This window comes from Apostichopus japonicus, chromosome 20 (genome assembly GCF_037975245.1).
Source record: "Apostichopus japonicus isolate 1M-3 chromosome 20, ASM3797524v1, whole genome shotgun sequence".
Lineage (NCBI taxonomy): Eukaryota > Metazoa > Echinodermata > Holothuroidea > Aspidochirotida > Stichopodidae > Apostichopus > Apostichopus japonicus.
In genome coordinates, this window is record NC_092580.1 from 10,371,327 (window position 1) to 10,396,341 (window position 25,015).

The window sequence follows — 25,015 nt, forward strand, 5'->3', positions numbered from 1 at the left end:
TGATATCCATATAATCTAATAATATTTTACCGTTTTTTACTTCTATGTAAATGTCAGCATGCATTGGTCACTGTAGTTGTATATCTTGCCGTAAAACATATTTGCACGGACGGGTTGCCAATATCACGTTGTTACGAACTAACAGACTAACTAACATGGCGATTTCATGAGCTGATTCCCACAGTTAAAAATATATTTTTACACAGCCCGTCTGTATTCTATCAACTACTGTGAAAATGGGCTGTAATTTTTACCAGGCTCCCCGGCAAACCGGGCTTTGCCCAAATGCCTGTGTGGCTAGTCCGCCACTGCTATAGAGTAATTATAAGAAACATTTCTACGATGATATAGAAACTAGAACAGAGACTTCATCAAGCACAGAGTACCTGCTGTATAGTACTTTGCGATATTAGGAAATTTAACCAGGGTCTAACGACTCCCTGACACTTAACATCATTCGTGAGCAACCAAACTCTACAAATACCAGAAGTTGTGATATGACACCCATGTATCAGGACATCAACATATCTTAAAGTATTGGTATGGGAAACCATGGAAATAAGGCAAGATTGAAAGTAACATCGGTAAATAAAATTGCACATTGCCTAACACTGGTGTCATATATTTCTTATTGTTGTTGTTTATTTTATTTAATGAGAAATCGTTGGCACAATGTCAAAGTCTTTTGAATCACATATCAAGTCAAATCAATTATAACTGTACTACAAATAAGAAACTTGTGGTTTATTTTTATTTTCATTTATTTATTTAATTTTTATGTGTAAATTGACAGTATTTTCACTGATGAAGAAAGTTTGTCATTAGACCGATAGAAATATGATAAACTAATTTTTCTAATTTTTTTGAAAATAGCTTAAACTATTGGTGTGACTGAGATGTACTGTATGTCAAGTATATATATATTTAAATTACCAATTAAGGATTCGGTTTTTAGGTCCTGCTTTGCCTGGTACTGGCTTTTATTCCTCTATGTTGTATGACAATTTGAGTAATGTGTGAGTGCTTGGGTATGAGCGGGGGGGGGGTGGGGGAGGGGTATCTGTGCAATATACATTAACATCGTTTTCTTTGAGAGAGACCAACAACTCGACCAATGTATCCTTAAACATGTGAAAATACAATAACTGATTGTTATTCTAGATGTCTGTTAGGTATAAGCAGTATATCAGAGAGTGCTGAATCACATAAAATTAACAGTTGTATCTGGATATTTAAAAAAAGAAGATAGTAGGGGTGGTGGAGTGGACCAGAGGTCATTGAGTCTAACTCCCATAAAGTATGGGGGTTTAGGGGGGCCAGCAGAAAAAATACAAATTCATAGATGTGAAATGTGAAATGTTGCATTCTGAGGAATATTTAGACAATAAGTTGGGTATATTATTAGATCAACATGCAATGTTGTTCTAATAACTATTTTTTTCCTTTTTGTGTGGCATTGAAAGGAGAGGTGAGAGGGTGGGGAGAGCAAATGTACACCCCACAGCCCCCTGAATGGTTGTGTTTACTTATGTTAATTGTTTGCAACAGTAATGAACATGCAGTTCTTTGCTTACTGAACCAATGAAAGCCAAGAAAATAAATTGAAATATGCAGAAATTTTGGCAATATTGCAAGAAGTGTAATTATAATTGTACACTCCTGACCACTATATATATATACATCATTTGTCCTAATTTACAAACAATTTCAAGTCCATCAGTCTATTAAAATTCGCCAACTTGTACTCGATATGTAGTACACGCATATTAACATAACTAGCAGTTGTAATCTGCAGTAGCTCAATTTAGTTCACGTTGCGGAAGGAAGGTTAATGTAGTAGTAGCATAAATGATGAGAGATCTGGGTGAGATCAGGTACACTGAAGGAAGCAGAAGAGTATAGAGATAACGTTCCATTCATGATAGTTGAACACCTGTAGTTAATATTTATCTTTCATCCATACACTATATTACAACAAATAATTAACATTAATACATGTATACTGATTACATCACATGTCATCAATGACATTGAGATTGAAACCCATATTTCCCTTTTCTTTGCCAGATGTATATATATATATATATATATATATATATATAGATATATATATATATATATATATATTCGGCTAAATTTGACGGTTGGGCGAATTCCCCATTGATTTGCACACTAAAATAAAACATTAATTCCCCATATACTCCCTAACCTCTCACCCTAAAACTAACCAAACCCTAGTTTTAGACAGTGGAGAACAAGAGAAGACTATTTGCGACAATAAAATTATGCCTAGAAATGGTAGTAAAAACGTTAAGGCGAAACAACTTTTTCAAATTTCCACTCTCCTATTGTTCAATTTCGCCCTAGCGCCGAATTTAGTGAATATATATATATATCTATATATATATATATATATATATATATATATATATCTATATATATATATCTATATATATATATCTATATATATATATATACTTCGAATTAGATTTACGAATTTTATAACCTTCTTGTAAATGTGAACCACACTGTCACAGTAGAGTCCCTTCACCCGAGAAATAGTTGACACGTTGGACATAGCCTGGTTCTAGTTTTTACTTTTATCAAGGTCATCGACTTCTGTCACCTTGAAAGGGACATCCTGCCATTTCTGATAGACCTCGGCTTCGTTAATGTCCATATTCCTCGTTTCGAAGTTATAAATCTGGATTGATGGGAAAGTCCAGCTTTCAAACTTCACCCAGCTGCCCCATCTATTTTTGCATTTTTTGCAACGGACGATACCCACCACCTTATCGTCATGCGGTTCCTTCTCGGCTTCGCTCGACGTCAGCCCCGAGGCCAACTCTATCTTCTTCTTCAGGAAGTTCTCTGTCTGCACCGTGTGGTACGTCCGGAGGCAGAGTACGTCCTCCGATCGGAAGGCTAAGACTTTGCAGTTGATGCAGAAGAGATGGAACTCGGCGGCGTCGTCTGCCTCCAACTCCTTCATCCTCTCTTTTCTCTGGTCCTCCCTCTTCTTCGTTAGGTAGTTCTTCTTCTGGATCTTTTGGACTCTGGATACAAATTCCTTCTTTGGAATGGTTTTCAGTTTGTCCAGCAATTTCTTCATCATATTCTCCCTGATCCTGTTGCTGAGCTCTCGATTCTTGAAGTTGCCATGGCCTGAAGATGCCACCAAGTAGCTCTTCCCACCCTTGGCTCTGTTTCTACCTGAAAACAGATATATGAAGGATTTTGTAAATAGATTATGCAAATCTTGTTAAAGGATACTACAACAACAAAAATTGATCTGACAAGAATGAGTCCATGAGACAAAGAGAGAGGGGGATGGGTGAAGGGGGAGGGGGGAGGGAAGAGGAGAATACTGTTAGTTAACTGGTAGAATAATTGAAACAACTTCAGGTCCATTCATTTGTATATAATCCTGAATCCACGGCAGTTAAGTCGATTCCAGGATATCCCACATCTACAACCCTCTTGGAAATTTTGTTTAGTAATAAACAATATTAACAAGATCTTGTCATATTTCAGGCCCTGAAATGGTAACCACTCATGGGACGATTGTACGGAATTTCTCAAGATAACCCACAAAAATTTCATTTGGTTAATTATGGGTATTCTGATGCGAAATTGTGCGATATTTGCAAAAATTAAACAACGTTCGTCGTATTCCGAAGCCATTTGTGAATATGCCTCACACACAAAAACAACCTCCCTGACTCTACGCTTCCTACTGGAAACACATGTGTTTCCAGTAGGAAGCGTAGAGTCAGGGAGCTTTGAAGAGCCTTCAGTAGTTCTCGTTCACTGGGAAAGAAGTGGCGTCTGCATGGGAAGCCAAAAGGCTTTAAACTAGATATATGTGGCTCTAAACGGCACCCAGAGAGATAACCTGTATGTATAATTTGCATTGTCAGTTTTGTAAAATTTTGTTCTGATTTCTTTAAATTTCTTATTTTATAATTTAGCCACCAATTTATTTACAAAACTTTCCCTTCACAACCAGCTGCCAAACAATAGGGAGGGGTGGGGGGGGGGGGTTCCTCCCATGTATCTGCCCCTGCTTTTATATGGGAAAGTTGCAATATTTATCCCTCATCCCCCATCTCAAACAAGGAATATGTGTATAACTTGCATGTCTCTTCACTTAACTGCGTGCACAACAAGACATATATAGACAATTGAAGATAATGTTAAGAAGACGACTTTTATAGATGGCTTCCTCCGGAACTGTTCAGGTGCCATCAAATTGCTAAAATACATGGTGTAACGATTCACTCTCAAAGAAAAGTCAAGAAAAACTTTAAAAAAGAGCAGTGACATACATTTTGAGATACTATGTAACAAAAAATGTAAGTAAGTTATAATCACAAACAAACCTTATCAAATAAAGCCCCAAAGAAATTACCACTGATTAATTACTTAAGATATGCTGGGTTGATAATGTCCAGTAAGTATAATCCTCAAAATGAGCCGTTCAGGGAGTAAAATGAAAAAGACAAAAAAACAAAACAATTGCTGACCTTTGACCTGTATGTGGCCTGTATCACTGGGAATATAGTTGAGTCTGATTACCAAGTTGCACTCTGGTACATCCATACCTTGTTCGACCACGTTGGTTACGACGAGGAGCTTGTGCTCACCAATTCGAAACTTTCGAATGGTATTGGCACGCTCGGCAGAAGCTACGACAAACCAAACAGAAGGAAATGGTCACATTCCATCGAGCAGTCTTTCTTGTTTTAGTTCCCTTTCACTTTGCATGAGAGCAGCTGGATGTTTTATGCACAGACAATATACTTTACAATAACGCAATCATATTAAAACATCTTACGAAACGTATTGCACCTTAAAAGAGTATAATTTGGAGTAAATTAAACAGAAATACCCATCCTTTAACTGAGCATTTAAAGAGACTTCTTGCTGCCGCAATTTTCAAATCTGATGAAGCCATCAGAACTAAGAGACAGTGACTCATTGTAAGTTACCAATTCTAATGCACCTTACCCCATCTGTCATAACACAGACATTTTGCTGATTTACAACGGTTCAGTTTTCAAACCTTAATACTTACTCAGTTCTGTAGCACCAGTGACTCGGCTGGGGTTCAGATCAAAGTCGTCAAATTCTCTCGTCTCCTCTATCCAATCTTTCAAAGCCTTAGTTGACTGAACGGTCGGCGTAAATAGCAAAGCCCTTGAATCCGGTTTGCTAGAAAACTCCATGACTATAATCTCACGAAGTCTGATTAAGACCGGGTTTTCACCATCTTCTTCTGTAATATTCTCATAGTATACAAGATTACCTGTTAAGGACAAGAGTACAGACCATTTGAATCCTGTTAGATCATTTAAGATCAACAATTGAGATGAACAAGGAACAACAAAGATAGGAACATAATCATAAATCACAAAAAAACAAAAAACATTTCCAAATAAACTGAAGGTTAACTTGCTAGGTATGTCACAAATTTCACAAGTATAACTACCATTTCACTATTTTCCAAAAAATATATTTGATACTAAATAAAATCAGATGGCATGCATGATTAAATGATACTCTATCTGCAACTTATGAAAGTATGAACTCTTATTATTATTCATAGTGAAAATATATTTAGAAGATCGTTGTTTCATTTATTCACTGGTCAAGGCCAAGCGCCAAGAAAATTTCATAAATATCAGAAACAAAATTAGAAATACTAACGATCAAATTTTTTGATCAATTCTTGATTACATTCCCCAACCAACGGACGTTTCTCTGCAAACCTTTCCTTCAGGTATGTGATGGCATCTTTCATTCGGACATCTCTATTCAGACACAATCCTCGATTGTACACCTACAAAATTAAGCAAGGGGAACTTGTCATAATCAAATTTTCAGTACTGATGCAAACATCAAGCAGGCTTTCAAAATAGGTAATAGTTGATAAATTTGTTGGTTCTACTGCCCTCATTTCAAATTCAACCCTGTGGCTACCAAGTACCTGCCCAGAATAATATCAATCATGAAAAACTTATTCAAGCTCTCATTACCAGTAATTTTCTTGACTTGAGTCAGGTCAGTAACGTGAGTCACTATATTGACTATTAGCAGGGCGGGGAAGGGGGAGGAAGGGGAGGGTGGGGAAAGGGGGAGGGTGGGGAATCTGGCAAATTTCCTTGAGTCACTTCACTTTAGGAATTCAGTGGCTCACAACAACACTGGGTTCACCTGCAAATGCACAGTGCACCCATAATAATATGATCGTTTAAATTTATAAAATTTTATAAAATTAATTGTATCGCAGCTCTTCATTCTGCTGACATTTTATTACTATAATCCATGTGCATCTTGTCTACAAAACCTTCATATATCTATGATGCTTCAACTTTAAAAACCGCTTATCGAAAATGTAATATTTATATAAACTTGTTTTAAATATTGACCGCAGGTTTAACCCTCTACAAAAGACTTGACATTTGCATATTTCAGTTGTTTCCATGAAAAAATACTTAAACAGCCAAAGACCATGCAATCTTATTCAAAACTTCATGATATCTTGATTCATCTTTCTGTCTATTCGAGCACAGACCTCAAGCGTAATTTTGACAAGGTCTACACAGTTTCAATCGCATACATTATGCTTAATACTATTTGACATAATATTGTCATCAGATGACTACAACACTTGAATGTAAAGTGCAAGTCTTAGATTTAATTTGTTGAATTCATAAGTATCTTTGCTGATTTTAATGAAACTGCTTTTTGTGATTGTGATGTCTTTGTTGGATGAATACAAAGGTTTTTTTGGTCATAATTTTCTTCAATTGATAAAGTCACGTTCAAGACGATGCTCGCACAACAAACATGCACCGACATCTCACAAGTAATTTACTTTAAGAGTTAACACAAACAGTAACAGGACCAACCTACCAACAAATTAAAGAGGCAAGACCAGACAACTTCTTGCTTTTTGCCATCATTTGCTGTCAGTTTCACAGATTCCCTTTCAAACTTTTTCACCCATGCTTCATAGATTTGAGAGTCTCTCTGCCCGTTACAGGAAATGTCAACATCGCCAACTTTCCCCTTCACAATCTTACCCTCTGAAAGAACAAATTAAGAATTTTAATTCCCAAAATAGATAGGCAATTATTGATTGACTAAAAGTATGGCCGCCTCCTCCATCAAGAAAGGCCACTTTCTTGTATATTTTTCTCTTTCATTGGGGAGAAGGGGGTGGGGGAAGGATGAGGAGTAAGTCGTAATACAAATGCATGCAAGTTAATCCAGTTATTCAGAACTTGGTTTCAATCAATGGAAACAAAATAGCAGCATTTTAATATGTTTATGTAGAAGGTAAGAGTGTGTTATGAATGCAGCATTTAAATATTGTTTATACATTCTAATGGTAAAATCGCTCCATTATCCGAGCTAAGATCGTGTAAACATGGATGTCATGTAAGTCTCACCAAATTCAATTCGAAGTTTTTTCTCGATCTCAGCCATGATGGTCTCTAGGGCTTCCTTAAACTTATCGTTCTTTCTCGGTGGTACAATGTGTGGATCAACTGAAAGACAAAGCAATCTATAGTGTAATAATAACAATAAGGATAAGGTTATGGAACCCTGACCAGATTCACCCACATGTGTCTGCTAAATCCATGATATAGATTAACACTATACATACTGTGTGCAAATAGCCTTGTGGCGGTGCACAGGGAGGGGGGATAAGGGGTTTCCAGTGTCCCTCATTTATCTCTACTTATATAGACCTATTATATAATTGAAATTTCCCTCAAATTGCATGCACTGTTATTTAATTGTGCTAAATTTTAATATTTTTCTGAAGGACCCCCAAACCTCCCCATAAAACAAGATTTTGGCTTCAATGACCCCAGTGCAGTCCCCTTCTATATCCTTCATTGCCTCTGGCCTCTCCCCCCCAAAAAACAGATCACCCCCTACCTTTAATCAGTCCTGGGACATTTTGAATTTGTCACCCCCACCCAGGCAAGTTTGATATCCTGTGCACACCACCATTCCGTGCAATGCTTCATTATTGACGAGAGGAATGTAACCCACCTTACTGTGACCCGGCCGGTTATCGAACCCGGAACCTCCCGATTGCTAAGCCGCATTGCGAGTTCAAATGCCACCGCCTTTATCCACTCGCCCACAGCAACGCTACCACTTCACACCACTACTACCACCACTAAAAAAAAGCATCTTAATTTGCTAGAAAGTCGTTTCAGTATTAACTGAGAGATAGAGCCATTGTTGTTTTAAAATTACATTTTATACAACACCTAATTGTATTCTGGTCATTTGATTGGTCAATTGCTTGTCCATTCAACTCGGCTGCGCCTTGTTGAATGGAACATTCCATCTTTCAACTCATGAAATATTTGCACTATTGCACTCATAACCATTCATTATTTGTATAATATCTCATGAATCATGTAGAAAGATAGATAATCTAATAAGTCATAAAATAATACACCCATTCTATGGTGGTACTGTTTCTCAAACTAATTGCTGGAAGTTAATGGGTGGCCGGGAAAGGTGTGAACGTCGTGGCAGGGGTCGGGAGGTCTTGAGTGGGGTCAGGGACAAGGTCATGCATGGTTTTTCCTTTTTTTTTCTCGCCTTTTTGTCTGTTTCTTGTTTAGAGACATTTTTATGTATAATTTCAAAGTTAAGTATAGGTGGTGCTCTACTTGTTTAAGCCATAAAAGTCTTTAAGAACACTTCCTCTCACAACTCTTTGTATTTTTGTTACTTTTGCATGTGCTAATTATTATCACCAAAATGTTTTGATCAAACAATTAAATAAATGACATTTGAGATGGACAGATATAAACTCACTCTCTAATGGAATATTGAGATACTTTTGTAGGTCTTCTTTGTCACCAACGGTCTGCACTTCCTCTGTGTCTAAATTTGCACATATCTCCAGTATATGTTCAAAGGCCTTGGCAGTAGATTTACCCTTGCCAGTACCGATGGAAGCTGTCATACCGATTATCTGTATATAATAATAATAAAACATCTTCACTATATTCACTAGGAGTGTTAGGTCAGTGGTTAACGCCGGTGCCTTTCAATCATAAGGTCCACAGTTCATGTCACTCCAAGATTAATGTATGTCGTCCAGTTACAGAGTTGTTGACAATTGACAATTATAATCATGGACATTAAATATGAATCTAAGAGACTGACTTTGGTCAGCTTGCGGCTTTGATAAGCCAGTGATGGCTTCTTCGAGAGTCCCTGCTTGCAGAAGGATCTAAAATACATATTAAAGAGTCAAGTTTGGTACTGGCCTTAGTCTCAATATAGACGTCACAGCAGCGTTGTAGCATTAAAGGTATATATACCGCCCGTGATCCTCCCATTCCCTACTGAATATGACAGTTGTAAACTTAGTTGCTGCAAAAATATGTCATATTTCTTAATTCTCCCTACCTTGGCTGCTACCAATAACAATTTTGACACATTCTCCTTTTTTTTCTGGGGATATTGACACTATACAAAGTAAATATTATACCAGGTAAAGCAAATAAAATACACAACTTTTCAAAATAATATCCTTAGACCCTGATCATGATGATTTTGTCACAAAGGGAAAGTAAGCCCCGGATAACATCAAACTGATGAAGTCTGCCCCAAAAAAATCCCAGGAACATTTCTCGAAGTGGTTTAAACAACACAAAATGAAACTCAAATATAAAACTTAAATAGGGAATATTGAACTGCTATCACAAAAAGTAATACTGAAACAACCAAAGGATAAAATATGATCACGATAATTATTGAATATGTGCCGCTATAATCAACGCAAATTTTGAACCTTCATTGCTCCGTCACCCAATTTACACCGTTTCTGAATTGATGGAAGTAGGCCTATATACTTTATACTACAAACACAAAAACTGTGTGGGTAGGCTGTCAAATGAGGTGCATGCCTCTTCTGTGATTTGGTTTATAAATGATGATCTCTGAACCACATTTACCATGCACAGACAATACCAGATTTGTATTTCTAAAAGTTTTGCCACACTTAAAGGATATTTATGTTATGTGTATTATGTATAGTTATCAGAGGAGACATTTTGTTTTTAAGTCATTAAAATTACCTGTGGTACAGAACTGTCGATGATTTCTTGTGGTGCAGACTTATCCACTAGTTTTCGCTTTACTTCATGGTATTCGTGCATGATCTGGTTGAATGGATGCCCTTTCTGTATTAGAATAAAGGAAATTACACCAAAAATGTTCCATTTGTGTTTTTTGAGATGTTTCAGGAGAGGGTTGATACAAGTGGGAAAAGCATTACCCACTAGTGCCGCTGAACGTAATTAAAAACCGTTAGAGGGGTATTCTGGTGACAAACAATGTGAAACTGATATTAAAGAAGAAAATATTCCACACTGCTAGTTGCAAACCTCCATCTCAATGTATTCCCCCGTAAAGTTGAGATTTGGTTGCTTGAATGTAACCTATTATGACTGGCTAAACCTTGAACTATTTCAGGAAGTTGAGTCACAGGTGGGGGGTCTGTGATATGTCATCTGGACAAATGCTCTTTTTTCGAAAGCTTTACAAAATATCAGTCGGGTCAATGATAAGGGGCAGAGGGGTTAGTAGCATGTACCTCCAATGGGTTAATACTGGGGACAAAAATTAATTATGTTGACCCTACAGAAACAATTGCTAGTGCATGTATAAACAAATCAAAAGATACAAAAAATGGTCTGTTTCAAATTTTCGAAGGTGTTATTATTGTTATTGTTATGTATGTTAAATGAGTAATGAAGATTTTTGAAAGGGGTCTCGGGGGCAAGAAGGAGGAGGTACAGCTTATTTCTGTATAGGCTTCTGGTCAGGACTGGAGGTCTTGTATTGGAAAGTTTGCCCCCTCCAATCCTGGAAATAGGTCGACACCCCTGACCTCATATTTATATATCCTTACATGGGCCTAGAATTTTTGCACAATTTTTATCTACAAAAACAGGCCAGTGCATAAAAAATCTACATAATGGCTAAGCCAAAAGCAAATTCCCGCTTGCATTTTCCTTGAATTACTACCAAAGCATGATTAAATTTTGCACTGGCAGCAAAACGTTTGTGAATTTTCTTTCTCTTGCCAAATGGCCACAATCCACTGGAAAAATTAAGCCGGGTACTGCAAAAGCCTGAATTTCGAGGCCTGCTATTAAACCATAATTGTTTGAAAGGCTTTTCGGGTTGACTTCACACATACGAAAAAGTGTATAGATCTTTTACTTCATTGAAACTTACATGACAATTGTGACACTCGTCAAAGATCAGTAACGAGATATTTCCAATGTCGACTTTATCCTCTCCCTCTGTGAGGCCATTTTGTAAGACTTGGGCGGTCAGAACCACCACATCTGCCATTCTAAGAATCTCTGCAAATGGACAGTTGAGATTTTCGCCTACTGCTGATAGGATTCTCCGGTCCAGAGAACCAATTAATTCCTCCAGCTTCTTGTGCTGCTGGTCAGCAAGTACTTTCTGTGAAATGACAAAAAGGAAGAAAAAAAATTACCTTTCTACAATGATTTAGTACTGACTGGCACTGACCACTTTTGTAACTAATTTTATCCAGAATCGCATCGCAAACATTGCTATGCCAAAATGTTTAAAAAAATTGCTACACAAGTGCAAAGACGTATAGCGGTTTTTCTTACAGAGGAACCATCTGATTTTATAAGAGAAATTTCCGAACCTTCAATACTGCCACACAAAAGGTTAAACACTATATTAATCCCTGTAAACAACTAACAAATGTGGGCTGCACATGGAGTTGTACTAAACTTCTCAATATCAAAGATGGATTACCGCGTCTTGTAGAGAGCAGGACATTTCATTTTGAGAGCCAGCTAGCTCAAAACCAAATCAGGCATCAAGTTTTAATTATTAGTTTTTTTTTAATGATTATTTGAGTTGTTGTAACTATAATACAGTATCTTGCTCCTTCAAATGACTTTGTTTTTGTAGATATTATACACATCTTTTGACAAAATGTGTAATTATTCCTAAATTCTGATGTAAAGAAGAAAATTGAAGTTTCACAAAATGTTTCCATTTTGTATACAAAAATATTATGCAAAATGATATTCATTTGAGTATTGACCGTTTTGACCATTTTGACCAAAAGACAGAATATATGGGGTGTAGGTTTACTCAACACAACAGCGGAATAACCAGCTTAATAATGCCAACAGCATGCAGGCCCACATCATATACCTAAATTAATGCTGAAACACCTCTTATGTAAAGCAAGAGAAATACTTCAGAGGAGTTAATTAACTATATCAGGCCCCCGCCCACCCACCTCCCAGCCCCCTCTCCCCCCTCCAGAAAAACCCCACCCCTACACACAATCAGTTTCTTCTTTTATTACAAAGAAAGAGAATTTATGACTCAATTCCCAGTTAAGGTAGTTTGCTGGGGGTCCTTATATACCATACAGTAGCTTAAGGTAACATTATTGTGGCAAAAGCACATTTCCTAATCGCTTCCAAAACATTTCTCTGAAAAAGCTATAGTACCCGCATCATGTCAAAGGCAGTACTACAAAGATCTCATTGGGTTGCACCTATGTAATTTTACCATTCACTAAAACATGAATATTTTGCTCAGAGCTAAAAGGCATAAAGGTGAAATACTAAACTTTTAATATAGAGATGGAATCTAGCTTACCTTTGAGGAGGCAATGAATATTACTTACAATATCATACAAAAAAGTGATGTACGGCTAAATATTCTGTTTGTATGATGCCACAAAATAAATTTTAAGTACTTCAGTCTGCAAAGTGATAGCACCATCTTGCCTTGATTTCATCTAGGTTTTTTCTCCCTGCTATTTTATTACTTAAGTCCCTAAAAATATGCATTAATCCGGGCTAGCTTGATCTGTCAAATTTATTTCCAATTTAATTGCTAGTCAAGATCATTTTTAAATATATTCCAATTTGATATTTCAATGTGTTGCATACTACAATGGTACTGTAAGTGTGCATGCATATGGACAAACAAACCTGAGGACTGATTCAATTTTTTTTTTTTTTCTACATCGCGCCATCACCAACCTCCACTTGGTGGGGGAAAGTATCGCGCCATCACCAACCTCCACTTGGTGGGGGGAAAAAAATCTAGGGAGTCAGTGTGTCTTGAATGTGATCAATTGGAGTATCTTTTTGAGTAATTATTGTTTTGGTCAAACTGACGAGCAACCCCATGCATATTGTGTTCTTGTTCCACGACGACCAATAACTTCAATTACCTAACGAGACAACATTCCTATACTCACCGATAACTAGTCGCTAAGAGAGGAGCTAGTTAAAATTGTCAAAAGTTATTCAGGTGTCACATGATCTTTCATCTTTTGATTGATTTTCTGAATGTTCACCCAGTCACCAAGGTTACGGCTTTACATGTCATTCTGTCAACACAGCCTCTGTGGGTGGGTGTCTATAGTTACCTTACCGTATGTGTGATACTGGTATCCGAGGATCGCCAAGGTAACTGCTAATGGTGGACCTTTGTTAACCAATGAGATGCTTAAACCTTCCTATAAGACTTAATTAGGGTGCTTAATTTATTATCTCCTTAGCTGCTAATATATTTATCTTCTTGATTGTCTTAAGGGTTCTTCCAGTGGGGACGCTACTGTAGGTATTCGTAATGAAGCCTTCGATATTTAAAGGATTAACAAAGGCAGGGATCAAAGACAAGTTATATTATTCAGTAACCTAAAAACTCTCTTATATTCGATTTTTATGTTAACCTCTTCCTGACTTGCTGAAATCGCTCACTTTGAAAATTTGCTCCTAAGGCCATACTGTGGATTGTGGTGATGCCTTAACAGCCAATTTTGAAAGCAAGAGTATTCAGTCAAACAGGAAGATGTAGTAACTTAAAAATTGAATATTAGAGAGTTTTTAGGTTACTGAAAAAGACTAATTGTCTTTGTCTTCGTTATTGTCTTTATTCCTTTAAATTTTTAATTAAACACCCACCGTATGCACCACAAAAAGCACTTTTGGTTTTCTACCACTGTCCATCTGTTTCAGTCGATTGAAATGCTTGTGGATTATGTATGCTGCTACATGAGTTTTACCAGTGCCGGTCGGTGAGATAATGATAGTGTTATGGCCTTCCAAAGCCGGTCCAGCTAGTTCCACCTGATAATGACGCAGAGTTTTGAAAAACGCCGGAACTTCTGTGTCGTCATCTGACAGGTGGAGAAGGAAAAAATATGCAAAGCATGTACAGTATATGTACACTCACATTCATCATAAATTGTTCTTGTTTAAGAATGTTTCTCATACCAAACCAGCGAAGCTATGTCCTCGACCTAGCCTATGATATGTATAAAGAAGTGTCGATGAAATCTAAAAGATTTACATGTACCGTACCACAGTTTACAGTTGAGGCAAGAAATTTTGTTTTTTCAAAACATTATCTTCTCAATCTATCATGCAACGGCAAGCATAATGATACAGTTGTATTTCCCTGAAATTATACCGACTAATTTATGGAAGAATCAGCAGATTGTCCAAATATTGTATTAAAAATCAGGTCACTAAATATATACCAAGGAAATTACACATTTTTCTGAATATTTCTTCCTTTACTCAGCTCTCAGTATTTGCCTCCTTTAAACTAGTAATTCTATCTCATTAAATCTTTAATAAAATAAAACTGTTAGCAAACTGCTTATCCAATAGAGAGCCTATGTAGGAGAATGTGTAAAAGTAAGTTGGCCTGACGTCAGGCCAACTTACTTTTACTCAATAAATCTTTGTAATTAATTACCATCTCCAGGTGAGGCAATTCCTTTCTCTGGTTCCCTGCTTTCATAATCGTTTCCGCGAGCCGTTTGAGTTTCAATATTCTCTGCAGAAAGCAAGCAAAACAATGCATGACAAAGGAACGTTGAAATGTAAGAGACTTGGTAAATTAACATTTAAATTCAGAAAATGCCATTTAAACTAGGGCTAATGGTTTCCTGGAGGGTCTGTCGGATATACACACCCTCCTCCTCCCCCTCCGCCTCCCATTCTCAACCCCAACGTTCAGAGGTTTCATTATAACAACCTCACATGCAGATGTAATTATAGACCTCATTTAAAGAATAAATACTGAATAGACACAGAATATATTTCACATCTAAAATGTTACTCTCTTGTGGGGGGGGGGGGGGATTCCCATACCCCTTACATGGGATTTGTATGTATGTATTTCAGATCCTCCTGCAAGCAGGAACTTGCGAAGAAGCCTCATTGGCTTATCAAAGCGGCAAGCTGACTGAAGTCAGTTTCTTACATTCATATTTAATGTCCATGATTATAAATTGTCAATTGTCAACAACTCTGTAACTGGACAACAAACATTAATCTTGGAGTGACTCAAACCAGGGACCTTTTGATTGGAAGGCACCCAGGATTTGGCTTCATGGCCTTGATCCCAGGGTCATTTCCCTTCCTTCTAAAATCCTTGATCCTCCCCTGTAAACTGATATATCTCATAGACAGTTGTGATATAAGTGTTTCAATCCACATGTCACTAATAATCAGTTCACTTTCTAGTACAAACAAAAATATATATCTATTTCTTGTAATCTTGAACTTTCACAAAACACCACAACATGCCAAATTTTTAGCAAATATATGCTTTTTACTTTTTCAGTACCAGAAATCTAGTATGTATAAGCTGGCCGACTTAAAAGCTGGTGTATTAATTTTCTGTGACTGAGGATTACAGCAAACCAGAAATTACATAATTATATGTTTTTTCAAAATGATATTTGTAGGCAAATGCATCATTGTAAAATTGTAATTGCAATTATATATATATATATATATATGAATTATATATATACAGTATATATATATATATATATATATATATATATATATATATATATTTATATATATATATATTTATATATATATATATATATATATATATATATATATATATATATATATATATATATATATATATATATATATATATACTGTATATATATAATTCATAGTCCTTTAAAAAAGAACTAGAGTTTGTACTACCTCAAAGCTACCTATCGTATCACATGTGTAACAATTAATGTAATTATGGAAAGAAAAGCTAAAAAATTGACTTACCGACATCTGAACTTTCCAATGCCGTCTCTTCATCAGATAATAATTCTTTTTTCTCTGGTTCGAGCTGAACAGTATAATTGCTGTCAGCTTTCTTGGAATTCTCCTTTTCATTCCCATCCTTGTCTTCTATAATGCCAGATTTCAATGGCGCTAGAGATATATACATAGAAAAACCGTATGATCGTTATCGGCGAAATTTATGGTCCTACTGTACAGTAGCTATCATATGCTATCATAATTTTTTTAATAATAATTATGCTTAATATTTTAGTCTATTTTACACTGATGTTTTCTCTCTCTCTTTTGTGTTTTGTCTTTGTCTGCACGAGTGATGATAAGAGCAATTGATTCAGTTTTTTTCGATCTAATCCATTTCTTGCACATGCAGATCTGACCAAATCTGTCTTCACCAGCACTGCCTGCTGTGATGTCACCATCCATAATGAAAATAGCACCTCATCAAGGATCTTCAATAGAAAACAACCTGCAGTGACATGTACTGTAAGCAGTAATTCTATATGCCTCCACTTGCCAACAACAACACTGTAAGATTCACTGGTATTGTCTTCAGTCAAAGCTGTGAACTTCTACACTTTATAGGATCTAATATGACTCCAGTTTACATCCAGTTTTAGATCCATGGAGGGGAGCTCCCCTCCCTTAGGGGAGGGGGAGGGGTGTGGGAGTGTTACTGGCACAACCTTGTGTGTAATATCTGATTTATAGTCTAAGCAAGCCTCAGATTATGCAGTATTTCATGTCTAAACAATATTTTCTAGGGGAGGACCCCATTACATTAAGTGACATCTTATCTCTAGAGGAACATGTACATTTCCATGCCAACAGATTATGTCTCAACAAACCATTTTTTGCATTTTCTCTGACTTCAAAAATCCTCTGTCCTGGAGGAGAACCCCCAAGACAACTAACTCAGAGCAAACTAAAGTCCTCCTCTAGAGCCACCTTCCAAGCGATCTAATTCCCCTTCATCAAATCGATCATTAAATCATCAAATTCTCTACACCTCAGACTGCATTCATTATTTATCTGCCAAGTTTTGATTCATGTGTGAGACATGCAGTTTTACCATTCACTTCTACCTACACCATTCTGAACCGTCAGGTACAATCAAAATTGTGTCTAGCTCTTAGACTTAGTGCATTCTATATTGCCAGAAACTTGACAAGTTGTTGCAGTAGTCTCTGACATAACTAAGAATTGCTTTGAGGAATCTGCGATGGTCATTTTCTGGGCAAAGAACCTGCACGTTCCCAAAATTACACGTACCGTGACATATTCGAACTAACATTATTTTTACCACTCATAACTGGCACATTGCCTAAACTTGTGAATCAGTGAGATTTTCTAAGTATAGAGAACGCATGAAGAAATAGGCAAATGCTCTACCTAAAGACCGCTAGGCATAAGAATGCAACCACAAGTGGGATCATACTTAGTGATGGATCGGCTAGTATTAAAAGCGTTTAATATTATATTCTTCAAGTCAATTTTGTATCACTTCTCTTTCCCTTGTTTATCAATTAATCAATGATAACGTGGGGAGAAAATCTAATTTTTTGACTGAAGAAAATCCATAGATCCAAATTTTGCAAACAGAATGAAGGAAATTCACGTTTTCTTGCAAAAACTTGTTAAGCCAGTTCATATACACGTGCAAATCACTCCACACTTAACAGTGTTTTCACTCCAGCCACAGAAGGTAGTGATATGGGTTCGACCGACAAAATACTCATATTTACAATGAGCATTAATCTATATGTTCACTTGTCAGATTCTGTTCAACATTTTTAACATAATCAATTGTCCTTTATATACATTCGAAATAATCTATGAAACATAATCATTATGAAATGAACCTGTGCTTGTAGATGTGGCAGGGCCATCTTGCATTAAATCAGGCGGTAAGCCGCACTCGTCCCCAATCGTTCCAAGCGAGTAGAAGTTCTTAGTAAATGAGTCCAAATACTCATCACAATATTTCTCTTCCTGCAGGGGTGGACTCGAATCTGAAACAAACAGAATAAGACATGTAAATGATACTGCATACAGTACACACCAACATAAATATATTACCGATTGTAATAAATAAAGGATGGTGTAACAAGAGCATGCAAAAATTTGACAATTCTGTGAATTATGTGAAATTTAAAGAATGTATGTACTGTAGCTAACACTATGCAACTTTTCTATGAAAATAAACCATTGTCTGTCATTCAAGTTGATCAAGTCCCTTAAGAACTCTTTAAGAAATATAATGAAACCCTCTATAGTTGACCTAGAAGAGACTACAATTTAAGCATTTCACTGCTAAAACATACTGTAATAACATGATAATTCATGGGAAGTCCAGAACACAAATCAGCAACTTTGCAGGTCAATGTTAACCCAATTGATGACAATTGATGAAAACCTTGCATATGTTTATGTATATATATATATATATATATATATATATATATATATATATATATATATATATATATATATATACATATATACATACATACATATATACATTTATACATATGCATATGCATATATAACATATACTATACGTATACATGTACATATACGTGCTGACAATGGAGTGTCAGTTCATACAGCTTAACATGCAGTAAGGGTAGCCATAGTACTCTAGATAATAGGACATCATTCATTACTTAAATTTACTGTACTTACCCAGTGTATCAGCAAGTGAACTCAAATCTATCTCTCTTAGGTGTTTGCATAATGGCTCCCTGAAAGCTGCAGGACTTCTTTCCAGAGTAAAAACCAGGTAAAGAAATTTATCAATTGATCCTTCGTGGCCCTTCTTGATAACATTCAGTGCATCTGTGTGGCCGAAGACCTGCTGCAGGGCATCTACAGGTGCATTTTCATCCAAACAACGCCGTAATTCTGGTAAATTTTTAATGAACTTTGATCTAAATTCTTGCTCCTCTGAACTGTGAGCATGAATTTCCCCAGTTCCTTTAATAAATTCCGCTAGAATCTTATTTGCTGGAATTTCACCTGATGAAAAAGAAACAGAGGATAAATTTGAAGCAGAAAGCCTGAAAAAAATTGCTCTTTCTTGGGCACAGTAGCCATCAGTGCTGTAACGACGGAATCATGCAATAAAATAATAACCTAATTTGCGTACAAACAATGTACTAGCTAGCAGACTATAGTATAATGGCACATCAGCAAAGTGGTTCATGGTCACACCTGCTTGTCGGCAAACATGCACATGTACCTGAGCACGTACCACAAACAAAAAATCTGGCTTTTCATGATTCAGTCAACTACTAACCATCTTGCTTTGTTCTCTAATTGTTTGTATATAATAAATCTCGTGTCCTTACTGCGTTGGGAATTGACTCGAGTTGCGACATATTACGGGACTCGATAACATAAACTTACACTAACCATCACACCAAAAATAATGCTACTATGGCAAAAGATGGTCTTCTGCTTAATAGGCCAGACGTATTTGAATGTTCTATTTCTGCTCTTGGCCAGCCTCTAGCCATTCCCCTGTATGAAGATGCTTGCATATGATTTCACATGGCAAGATTATCAGTATATCATCGGTATTATTGCATATTCCCGTCATTCCTGCCAATTGGGGTTGACATTCAGATCAGTATACCAACATAGTATAAAGCATAAAGTTCCATGTGTACAGTACATCAAGTTAATAAAAGCATTGTGTGTACTAGAAACTCTTTGATTTCTTTCATTTTTCTATCAATTTAAGACTGCCTTCACATGAAGTATCTCTTTCCCAATAGATATCCTGTCCCATCTCTAATCTGTAGATGTCTGTTGATTAAACACAGCCCAGGCCAAATCTGTTATTCAGTAAGATAAGTACTCTTCTAACCAATGAAGAAAATATCACAAAATTGTAACTGTTTAATCCCACTTAGGGTGCTTTTACACTAGATCCGGATCAGATCCCCTGATGTTATCAGACAGTCATCTCTCCATGGAGTAAACTTACGCATTAATCCGGACGCATTTACACTTCAGTCGTACTCTGATCCTCCCCCGCTATTCACCGGCTGTTGGTAACAACTTGGATTGGAAATGTGTCATGCGCAGCCGCAGATCGCGTAGTAAGTATACTCCAAGCTATGTACAGCCCACATGCACTCAATCTATGTAGGAGTTAGCACATGCATGATACAAAACTGGAATTTCATGCTAGAATTCATGTGACGTGCACCGGGTATCTTGGGTCACTGGTGATGCAGGAGTGTTCAGCTATGCAAATTTAATCTTGACGTCCGGATCAGATCCTGCAGGTCTCTGCCAGCATCAAAATAGGATCCGGAATAGATCCGGAACTGAACTGCATGTACACTGCAGCCGTGATCTCGACATCAGGATCAGATGCTTATGTCGAGATCTGATCTGGATCTAGTGTAAAAGCACCCTTAATCTTGGTTAAGTAGTATTCATTACATGCACATGTGCAGGAGCTATACTACTATGTCATTCTTGATCACTGAGGGTGCTTTTACATTTTGCAATGTAGATACGTAGATTGAGTGCATGTGGGCCGTACATAGCGTAGTATTGTCACCCTATAAGGCTATACACCAGGACAAAGAAAGTTTTGGAGTATACGTACTACGCGATCCGTGGCTGCGCATGACACATTTCCAATTCGATTTTTTACCCACATCCTGTGAATGGCGTGGGAGTATCAGAGTACAACTCAAGTGTAAATGCGTCCGGATCAATGCATAAGTTTACCTCATGGAGATATGATTGTCTGATAACATCAGGGTATCTGATCTGGATCTAATGTAAAAGCACTCTGACAGTCAGTCACCACAAGTGGGAATGGCCAAGCAAAGATAAATCACCAATGAGTTAAAAGCAACACCAATAGAGAAGTGAGCCAGTTAATTGCATTATGTCAGGGAGACTGGCTTGAACTGTACCTGCAAAATTGAGCAATGCTGCAGGTTACTGGACCAGGTTTCTATTGGGAGAATTTCACGTAATGTAATTTTAAGTACTGTAATTGTCTTGAGAAATCCAAAAATTGTGAGGCATGAATCCACGTTTAGTTGTATAAAGGCAAACGATAGTGATGTTAATTTTAAATTATAAACTATAAATGTTGGCCTTTTTAAAGATTAGTACTACTGTATACTGCAACATGTTCCAGACACTGCTCTAGGAAATCTACAATATAAGGAACAGATCTCATGCAACTACTGAACTTGCGCTAATGTACATCATAAATAGAATTATAGCGATGGGTTATTGTTTAGATGGTGACAAATGTTTACGCTGCAAAATATTCTCTTAATGTTTTAACCAGTAGCTATGGTATAATCCAAAGATGCAGACCTAAGTTCTGCATTCTTACCTGTTGTCAGACAATTCACAAACTTCTGACCAAACGAGAAATCCATAGAAGAATCATCTGGGGTTAATTTCTCATTCAGAATATCAAATAATTCCCAACAGATGTTTTTGTCTGAACTGCTACCAGCATCTAGCTTCCTGATTAGCTGATTTGCTTTATCTGGAGGGGGAAAAAAAGTAAATATTGATAGATATTCTGTATTATTCAGCATTAACATAATTTCAAACCATTCTACCATCCACATATGAGTGTGGTGAGGGGGTTAGGGGAACGGAAACCCATGTGTGTTGTGATTTTACGTACAGTACAGGTCATATATGGTATGGACCGCAGCATTGGTTGACACTCTCCATCTCTTCTGTCTTATGTGGTTATTTTGCATAAATTTGTACTATAAAGGAATCAGAACATCAGGTTCCATATAGATTTAACCAGAGCTGCCATGCAAAATGTGACATTTCAATACCAAATGTATATTCTGAATTATTTGTGAAAGCTTCTTATAAACTCAGAGAAGGGAGAATGCATGGGGAAGGATCCCGCCTTCATCTAGAACTGTAATTCCACCTACTTTCCCTCTCACAGGATCACACATTATATCATAGAAATATCATAGTTCAAGCAAGTGACAGGAGAATTGATTTAACAGAGCTGAGCTGTTCTAACAGGAATATTGCCCTACAGTATAATGTTGTGCACAGCCAAACAGCAAACATCTATCAGTTCAACATCTAAGCAACTTCTTAACATTTATGGCATGGAAAATCCCCAGTGTGGTGATTTGATCTAGACCTAGAATATTTTTGGTGTCTGACTTGTGCACCCCAAGTCTGAGTTCTTCACACCAGAGTCCGAGTCCAGGTTCTACATGTATAACCAAGTCCAATTCCTAGAAAAATGGCTTTTAGTCCTGAGCCCTACAACACTACTTGATAAGGAAACAGGAGTCAACAGGCTTTGACTTTTTGCCCCCGGTAAAGATTAATTTGATTTAATATAACATGAATAATGGACAGCTTTTGAAATTGCCTTGCACATGCATGCCTTACAATAAAGGCTTATATTCTAGTGATGTTTTTATATGCACTGCTATTATAGTTATTTCTGTATCTATTGATAGCGATACTTTTCTTGATCCCTCGATCCCGAACGTACCCCACCCCATCAGTTTTTGAGATCCTCAGTGGATCGTCAACTTCGATATAATATGGATGACAAATATTAATAGCTATATGGAATACAGACATCACTATTTATCTGCATCATCTCACAAATATGGCCAAAGAACTCAAACTTTGCATGGAAATGTAACTTAGGCTATTGGGTCCTACAATGCAGTACTGTGTATAGCCCTAGTCTATTCATGGAATGTAAGAAACTATCAGAGAAATGATCGAGGAACCAGCTAGTTTAGCCTAGGTTCAATGTTACCTACACATTTATTGCACGTGTAAATCTCCACTACTTTGAATCAGACTAAGCAACTAATTAAGCATCTTACGATTGCGGAAAGTAAATTAATTGTGCAACACAAACCTGATGAAAGCATTTTTTCGCCCATTAAGTTTGGCAACAATTCCTTTAGGTTGAGAAACTCTGCTAGTGTGGTACCAAAACATTCGATGATGGATGTCATCTTAATCCATTCTGTTTCCGAGTACGAACTCGGAGACGGTGATGCCCCAGAATCCATACCTCAAATAGAGTCTATTGAACGGGTACGGCGAAATTAAAACATTCGATTCAAGTTGAAAACTATATATTCTCCATCTGACTTCTGAGCAACAACACAACGGAATAAGTGTAACGTTACGTGTCGTTATATGTGCTGTATGTATGCGTACTGATGTTTCGCATATACACTGCTTAGCTGTGTATACATGCGAGTTACACCTGTGCAGTTGAGCAGCTATTGGAAATTCCCTACTTTGCAACCCGATGACGTCATCGCTTTGTCTTTCAGCGCCACCAACACTTTTACGGAGTTGCATAACTGCCTTTTCTACGGAGCTACATAACTGCCATTATCTCACAAGAAAATAACTGATCAATGCAGAGAAGTTCTTGTGTTGAACAGAATATTTTATTAACTGACAGATGATGTAACTGCAGTAAATTACTACGTCTCCTGCTATAATATAGCTATAGGACCTATAAGATGTATCTGTATATGGTTAGCTATTTGTTTCATGGTATATTTGTGAACGCTAAAATTATTCTTCCTTTATAAACTAAGCATGGATTCTACCAAGATGATCGGCGAAGTTTATCACAACCATCGTTCATGAATTTATTTTAACTGAAAACGATATATTTAAAAATTTATAATAGAAGAATGAGATTATATTAAATAAAACGTGAAGGGGTTCTAGGAGTATTTTCAATATTAAAGCAAAAGCGAATGGTGCGGATGTGTCTGCCCATGATGCACCGGTGAACTCGTTGAAGTCAGTCCCAATTCGATATCAAAGTCGGTATCAAATTGATGTTTCACCCAGGAACATTATAGTGATAGAACAGGAATTAAAACAAAGAACAATGCCAATCGTTAGCCGGATCCCCCCCCCCCCCTTGGTGATATATATAGCATCAACACATTGTGTCTTTGAACATTGACACATAGACACGTTGAAATAAAATCGCTTTCACTGGATCAAAGCGAAATTCGACTCCGCGGCAACATCGAGTGGATATATTTGAACACACCGTATAGGTGTGGGAGCAGGGAAGCGCGGATGGGGGAGGGGGCGGGGGTAGGGGAAAGTGGAAAGAGGTTATTTAACTCTGAATAAGATGGTTGCAAGCACGACTGACCGAAGTGACTGAAATAAGTGGCATTGCCAAGTATCTAGTTCTCTTTCTCACTTCCATATTGTGCTTAATGATGCTAATTAAGAACTATATGAAAACCCTGCAGATGAGATATATACATTCAAGAAAAAAACAATTAGACTAAAGTTCCTGACATGTTGGTGCTTGATGGTCACTCCGAGAGGACGAAACATTTTTGAAAATATTGCCGGTTATGGGAGATCCATGGCTCTGTTACCATGATGAATTACAGTGTGGCGGTTCAAAGCCATGCGCTCCCAGTCGATAACATGGTACACACATAATCATTATTTCTCCAAAACATCTTCACAAACAGTTGTGAAAAGGAAGCACACTGTCGCTCTTGGTGCCCACTTCATATTTCGAAACCTTGCTCGGCCGGTGAATGCAGTGGGTCTGTCTCGAAATGGATCTACTTCCCGTCCCTCCCCACCCACAGCACCTCCTCCCCCAGCGCCCTCCCCCCTCCCCGTCAAAAAATGATGGTTGTGCAGCTATGATTGCAACTTTCGGAAATTTTTGAATGTACAAAATATATTTTTCATATGCCGTAGAACTGGTTCAGACTGTACTAACTTTGATTCTATATGGTAGTGTACTGCAACAATCATATACCCCTTTGACCAAA

General features: G+C 37.1%; 1 protein-coding gene across 1 annotated transcript; it reads right to left on the minus strand.

Moving 5' to 3' along the window:
- Window positions 1-479: 479 nt before the first annotated feature.
- Window positions 480-23,414, minus strand: LOC139961212 (ATP-dependent RNA helicase DHX58-like). Its single transcript, XM_071960259.1, has 16 exons — window positions 23,092-23,414; window positions 21,556-21,714; window positions 18,867-19,199; window positions 18,044-18,193; window positions 16,167-16,316; window positions 14,836-14,916; window positions 14,037-14,251; window positions 11,290-11,526; window positions 10,125-10,229; window positions 8,854-9,013; window positions 7,458-7,556; window positions 6,919-7,091; window positions 5,710-5,842; window positions 5,078-5,308; window positions 4,527-4,688; window positions 480-3,213 (listed from the first exon to the last, which is right to left on the minus strand). The coding sequence occupies exons 1-16, from the start codon at window positions 23,246-23,248 to the stop codon at window positions 2,588-2,590; spliced, it is 3,171 nt and encodes a 1,056-aa protein (XP_071816360.1). The 5' UTR covers window positions 23,249-23,414; the 3' UTR covers window positions 480-2,587.
- Window positions 23,415-25,015: the final 1,601 nt, after the last annotated feature.